We start from the raw sequence: 7,365 nt of genomic DNA, 5'->3' as shown, positions 1-7,365 counted from the left end.
TACCAGGAAAAAATGCGCGTTGTTAGATCTTGCTTAAACTCACGATTTTCCGCGCTTACGGAACGCGATAGGAAATATTCTGTATACGTTTTAGCGCGCAAACTTATAGAATTAATGATAACGCAACCAGGAAACGTAATCAAAACGTTTTTTGGCCTGAAAAGAAATGAATAATGAGCATATCTTCTGTAGTTGTTTTTGTTATTGTTCAAAGTAGATGCTATTTCCTGTTTTAAATTTGTTTTGAAATTCAAACGTTTCAACTGTACGCCTTCTGTATGTATAATTTTGTTACATTCATTTTTAGTTTCGTGAATTGTTATTTAAATTATTTCGGCGTGTCCTCAATTTTAAATGTTTGCGCGCTCCCGATAGAGAGTTGGTGGTGTAATTTGGCAAGTCGCAACTTCGACAATCATCACAGCACGGATATTTTTATTTTTCGGCCTCCATGTTTTAAATTTAGCGTGCAAGTCAACGACGCTGTCAAAGTCAGCGATGCTAATGAGTCCGATTGCAATAAATCGTGAGAAAACATTCCATATTTGCACTCAGTTCGTGATTAAAACGAGCAAATGAATAAATGCACATCAGCTCCCGTCAGAGGCCAAGACCGACGGAGATTTGGCAAATTTTATTATATTTACAGCCAGTTTATTGCGCTATATAGAATATACATGCATAGAACTGATATTTTTACTCCAAACACGCCCCTAATTGTACTTCATTTCCCCGTTGATGACTTGATAAATACCGTGCGTGCCAGCGGTATTACAACCCTTGCATTTGGAATTATGCAAAAACTCTTACCACTATCTAGATTCTAGAACGTGATAATACGATAATTAAATATTCTCCATCTAATGCGTGTTTCTTGCGTAAAATCTATTTAATACAATATAATATAGAAAGCTTCCGTGCGTGTCATGACGGGGTCATCATACTTTCTTGGCGTGTGATATATTTTTACGCGTCGGGCACAATCGGAATCACGAGCAACATTTTCGTTGCGTGCTAAAGATCTAACCCACATCCAAATCCGTATTCATGCAGAAAGGATCATGATATATTGGAAAGCTTAATTTAGCACCAAAATTCCAAATTGATTAATTTTTCTTGAAAACGGGCAAATTTGCTTGCATAACTTTTTCGTCACATGAACGTCGAATGACACCGTTCTATTTTGCGAGAATGATGCAAATACGCACAAATTGCCAAAAATTTCATCTTAAACTTAGTTTTATCAGATGATTAATTTTGCCCAATCCCTCATCAAAGCCATTTATTAGGATTACAACAGAGGTAGGCTATAACCATCTGTAGAAAATTTATCTTTTCTTTTTGGACGATAGGGTCCCAACATCCTGTAAGTAGCCAAATTATCATTGATCTTAGATATAAGCTTTGCATTACGCAAGCAACGACCCTCGCCAACAGGCACCCTCTATGAAGCAGATACACGTAGTGTATATAAAAATATCTTGTCCATTCTTTTGATTTTACAAAATCGTGGTGCAAAATTATATATTTCCGATTGCGATTAATTTGCATGATCTCACTTTTCCAATTATCAGGTCGCGATGCCAAATTTATCAAGTTGCCAAACGTTGTTGCTGCGAATCGGAAAAAATAACAATTTAGATGCAAAGTAAGATTATATAGATAAGATGATGAAGCAAAAAGCTAGGGTTCGCGCACGAGTTTTCCTGGAAGGGAACGTGCACGGTGCTTGAGGAGGAAAAGCGAAATTTAATTATAACCTACAACCCACAGACGAACGGAAAATTCCCTGAATAAAAATAACGTTTTCCTAAAATTCTAAATTCCTCTTATCTTACATAATAACTGACCTTTGACATGATAATTTAAATTCATTTGTTTTTTGAGTTTGTTACGCGAAAAAAACAGAAACGTTGAACACATGACCTTGAAATTAACACAACAGTTTGACATTGAACAGATTTTCGTAGCACAACAAACTTGGAACTTTTAAATGAGCTTTTGAAGCTTAAGCCACCAGGCAAAGAAATTAAACATTGACATATGAAATCGACATGATGCTGATAAAAGAAGTGATTACTTATGAACAAATCACCCACCACCCAATCTTCCCATTTGTCTCTTTTGGAGTTTATGGAGGAGGAGGACCCCTTGGTGGCGGTCCGCCCCATCGTGGCCCCCCATGGAAGTGTTGATGATGATGGTGGTGACGACGGCGACCACGATGATGCCTTCCCCTACCGCCACGCCGGGATCCTCCATGTGGACTTCGTAGAAATTCAGGAGGAGCCGAAGTAGAAGATGATGGATCATTCCGGGAACTCCACCAATCCCACATCCTCATGCCCGACTGCAAGACACCGGTGACATCTTCAACGGAGACGTTGGACACGACTTGCTTGAAGTGACCAAGAAACCCCGCATTGTTATCCTAGCACAGAGTACAAAGTATGGTCACGTTTTTAAAACGAATGATTGCGTTGTATAGCTTCAATCATTAGAACCCTGAGTCCTTGACTGAAAGCGTAACGAAGAAAGGAAAAAAGCGGAATCTGTATCTATGAGTCCCCATTAATTTGAAACAATTAGCACGTAATGGGAATGTGAGCGCCAAAAGTATTGAATACAAGATCCTGCACGAGACGTACTCTGAACTCGTTTACAGCAACACGACCGAGGAACATGTTAGCACGTTTTCCAACAACTTTCCTGTTATGCACAAACTTCGTGCCACGGGTTGGTTACATTCTTATGTTGTATTGTGAGTTGTGACAAACAGAGATCGTAAGTAACCGTAGTCACTAAAAACGTTTGACGTTAACACGAAACCTTTTACGAAAACGAAAAAGGCAAGTCGATAGAAAAAACATATTTATTTACAGACAATAATAGGAGTACGACGCACGAATATCCATCAACACTTAGAGGAAAACTATATTTGAACGGGTGCGTGGATGAGAAATAACATCCGATGGAGAATTATCTAAAACTGAATGTACCATATAGTTAAGATTACAACAATTAAGGTAGCTAGACTTATAAAAAAACGTTTGTTTCAAAATGAAACGCTCATTATGGTTGAAATAAAGGCTTTAATATGAACTTAACAGCCTTAGTTACTATTATCGCAAATGCGTGGTATTTGAAATCCGATTTGACTCTTTCAAGAATAAAATAAATTAAAAGCTATTAAAGTTGTTATGTCGGTCGCAAAATCTGCTCATAAATATGATCCTTATCGGTCTGGTATATTTTATCCTATTGCGTTCCCGAGTCGTGACGCCCATCACTTCAAAACAACACAAAGAAAGAAGCTGTTGCAGTTAAGGATCAACAACTTGTTGTTAAAATACTGTGATGAGAACTCACCTCGGGTTCGTCGTCAGCCATATCATGCCCTAAAACCACGATGCCGTCAACAGGCTTATCTTCATCTACATAACAAACACAACGGACGTAATTCACACAATTAGATCACTTTTTTCTAAACGCAGCTGACAGGTCTACACGATTTCGTTCCTTCTAACCACGAGATTGGATTGCCTAATTTGACTCTTGCTTTTTCAGTGATTCTTTGGCCGTTAAAAATTGTTTTTATGTCTGCTTGGACGTCATACCATAGCAAGAACTTGCTACTTCTTGAACATTAACAACGTATGGTGCATTAGCTGCAATGGCATGATTCACTAAAACACCAAATAATCATCATTCCAAACATAATGTATTTGAAGAAATTAAATGATACCTAACAGTTGCTTTTCACCAGTTGGGCACTTTTTTGCAGAGCAATCCTCTTCATCTGATGATGAATCTGACGATGATGAGTCTTAACCGAGAGTCATTTATATTATTAAAAATTGCTATGATACGGTGTGATATGAAGAATATATACGTGAGTGTATAAATAAAAGTAAGGCTTGTATTCATGAAATTAAATTTCCGTAATTTGAGGCTATACCACCTGGCTCAATCCGATGATAATAATCAGGTAAATCATCCTCTGCACAACGCACAAGCAACTCATAACAATCTGGATATTTTAACAGCATCTCCTGATATAACATAAAAGCATGATCGTTATGCAGAATAATCACAGCTTCTCTGAAAAACAATGCATTACTTTGAAATATGCCTTCATTTTCGAGGAGGTTGTCACATTTGAAATGTTAACCGTTCAAACACAAACCTCCGACAATGCTTTTTCAATGACAGGTTTCGACAAGTTTTGAAGCAAAATAAAATCAAATAGATTTGGAAAATATTCCTGTCTCTCTTTTTCATCCTGTTTGATCCAATCAAGCACAGTTAGAAAAACTTTATCTTCAAGTGCTGCCTGTAATGCAATTAGCAGGCTTTTAGTAAGACATTGGCAATATAAAATCATCTATCTAACACATAACATTAAGACCAAAACTAAAGAACACAAATGGAATATATACTTTTATAGAAATTCTAGAAACAGATATGCTAGTTATTACAGAAAAAATTATTATGATCAAAAAATTGCCTTTCGCTTTAACTGCAAAACGTCCTTTAAATCGGGAAAAGCCATTTGCATGAATTCTTCTCTCTCCAACACAGCTTCAAAATTTTTCTTCAAAACCTTTTTGGCTTTGGCGCCAAGCTTATCACAGTTATATCTCTTTGCATAAACCCTAGCACTCAAACAGTTTGTAAAATCAAGAAATCTCATCAGAAATGCAGAACAGAAGTCTTTGATGTCTGGATGTCAAAAAAGTCAATGATGAAACTGGAACTGACTTTAGCGATATTTTAGCAGAAGGAAGCATTTTAGATTTACATTATATACCGTATGTAATTATCAATCATAAGCAGTAAGTACATAAGTTTGAAATAAGTTATCCGGAAAAACAAAGATAACAAGTCTATGATGAAAAAGACTAACGTGGGACTTGCATGTAGTCTGCAGCAGCTAAAAGGTCATAGACATCATCAAAAGTCACTTCAATCTCAGCAGTGTACACAAAGTCTAGTATTTTTTCCATTATTTTCAAACTGACATTTTCAATTTTTGCTTTGGTTTCATACTTTTCTTTCATCTGTGTAAAATTAAAACATATAATTGAAACAAGTCTTCTGCATATTTAGTATAAATTTCTTTTGAATTAGTCTATATCAGGGCTTCTCAAGCTGTGGGTCACGACCTCGTTTGGGGTAATTTTAATGATAATGTAATTTTGGGGTCGTGAAACAAATTTACATTTAATAAATTGAACTGTTTTTTGTTAAATTTTTATTCGCTTTGATGTTTCTATTACGCAGCTACTGTACTTTGTTGGATTGTGTGCATTTGTATGATTTTGCCAGAGACAAAAACACCGCTTGAGGTTTGTAATTAGACGTTTATTGGTTTAATATCTTTAACGTATAAGCTACCCATCAAGTGGTCGCATAGATTTGTGGTCTCTAAAATGGGGTCACAGTATTAAAAAGTTTGAGAAACCCTGATCTACATCACTAGTTAAAATAGAGTATGGTGCTTCATCCTCATCAAAACATTTTCATGTATTAAATTATCTTTACATAACCATTATATGTATCCCAAATATCTTGGCAACTAAACGTTAATTGATAGTTTTTATGACAACAATAATAATAAAGCAGACAGACCTCTGTCGTGAACATTTTCCCATAAAAGTCAGAAAATGTTCCAAGCACACATTTGTGAACTGAAAAATCATGTCCACTGACTTGGATTGTTATGTCACAATATTTCTTTTCATTTTTGCGCTCCCTGTCAAAACATTTCTCAAAATGAGCGCAGCATTGATATCTTCAAACCAGGGGCTTCAAACAAAGAAACCAATCAAATTCATGCCACATCAGAATAAGCAACTTAGCACACAAGCAGTTTGTGTGTTTGGATGTGGTCTACAATTTTCTTCATTACTGTGTACCAAGCTGTCAGTATGCGAATAGTTATCTAGTACATTTCATTCATTTGTACATAACATCACAAAACCTACTTGAAGTACGTGAATATCATATAACATAACTAAGTTATATACAATAACACTAAAATTAAACAATATATTGCAATTTTGAAAATGGGTCACAGCTATATATGACAACTAAATGAAAACATTATATAAAATATGTATATAGAAAGACAAAGTATTGCTATTCAAGAGACTAGAAAATGTTATGATGTATATATAATGAGCAGAAAGTTCCAAGTTTAAAAGGGTGTCAAAATATAATCAATTTATTGTGTCGTCTTTATTTAATTCAGAAAAATATGCGCAAAGAGGTTTGTTTAGGTGGGAATGTCTTTCTAGGTGATCATTTACTTTGTTCGATTAGATTTTCGTTCAAAATAAATTACTAAGCCATTGTTTGAAAGAGAAATTTGCCTGCATGGGGAATGGAAAGTGAATTATTAAGCGGTGGTTGGATGTGTAAACTGAGGTTTTTATGGGGGGCAAATAAGAAAATGCTATCCCAAGCAATTAGGATATAATAAGCGGTTGATTACATAAACCGTCGATGCATTAAACAAATTCCACTGCAATATCTGCAACTCTGCACCAATAAGGCGTGCAAGTTTTTTGTGCATCGGTGTGGACCAGTAGGCAACAAATAGTGAGCACCAGTATGCGCGAGTGTGTTCCAGATCTCACTGTTTGGGAATTGTTTGCAATGATGTGTGCACTAAAATAGTTTTTTTGGTCCACTTTAGGTATAAGATAGCTATGTTGTGCACCGGACATGTCAGGTACACAACGTTTTTTTTCCATACAAGACTCTGAGTTTGACAGTCTTATACAGATACGGACCGGCCTGGAAAGCATGGCTCTACGGAAAGTACGGTGGTTTTCAACTAGAAATCATGCAGACAAAGTCATAACTTTTGGTGTGATATGTGATGGCGTGCAGCTGTGCACATAAAGGTCAACTCTTTGTTTATTTATTTTAAATTGTAGTTCAAATAATTAATTTATTTTGAGTCTAGTGCATAAGCGCATAACCAAATGACGTCCCAATTGGAGTAGCTGGGCTCTAGTATACAAAGGCATCCTGTGGTTGTCTACTTGTACACTTGACCCGTTTTTTTTTATTTATTATAAATAGACGTGAAGATAAAAAATTCGGCATGCTGCGTGCACGTTGGTGAATTTTGTGCGTGTAGCCCTTTCAAGGGTAGAGGTGCCACACTTACCACTATGGCGAACAGCTAGCCTAGGTCTATAGTTTACTATAAATATTTTACCGGTTGAGTTGCTTTAATATTTCCGATGCATGTTTGCTTTTGAATACTTTTAATACTTCTCGGTCCACTTTAGCAGCCATAGCTAAATTTGCAGCAAACTTACATAACCTATTGGTTTATTTGGTTATTATGTA

General features: G+C 36.1%; 1 protein-coding gene across 2 annotated transcripts; it reads right to left on the bottom strand.

Moving 5' to 3' along the window:
* Positions 1 to 1,861: 1,861 nt before the first annotated feature.
* Positions 1,862 to 7,365, bottom strand: LOC143444136 (kelch-like protein 12). Of its 2 annotated transcripts, XM_076943265.1 has the most exons (9): positions 7,232 to 7,365; positions 5,632 to 5,755; positions 4,907 to 5,060; positions 4,508 to 4,722; positions 4,187 to 4,333; positions 3,962 to 4,052; positions 3,746 to 3,826; positions 3,370 to 3,434; positions 1,862 to 2,431 (listed from the first exon to the last, which is right to left on the bottom strand). In XM_076943265.1, the coding sequence occupies exons 1-9, from the start codon at positions 7,309 to 7,311 to the stop codon at positions 2,132 to 2,134; spliced, it is 1,257 nt and encodes a 418-aa protein (XP_076799380.1). In that variant the 5' UTR covers positions 7,312 to 7,365; the 3' UTR covers positions 1,862 to 2,131. The 2 variants fall into 2 exon arrangements, with proteins under 2 accessions (XP_076799380.1, XP_076799382.1); XM_076943267.1 differs by lacking the exon at positions 5,632 to 5,755 and having other exon boundaries at positions 7,232 to 7,353.

The sequence above is a fragment of the Clavelina lepadiformis genome, chromosome 1 (genome assembly GCF_947623445.1).
Source record: "Clavelina lepadiformis chromosome 1, kaClaLepa1.1, whole genome shotgun sequence".
Classification (NCBI taxonomy): Eukaryota; Metazoa; Chordata; class Ascidiacea; order Aplousobranchia; family Clavelinidae; genus Clavelina; species Clavelina lepadiformis.
Note: the sequence above shows the minus strand (reverse complement) of the source record. Positions and strands in the feature narration are given on the sequence as shown.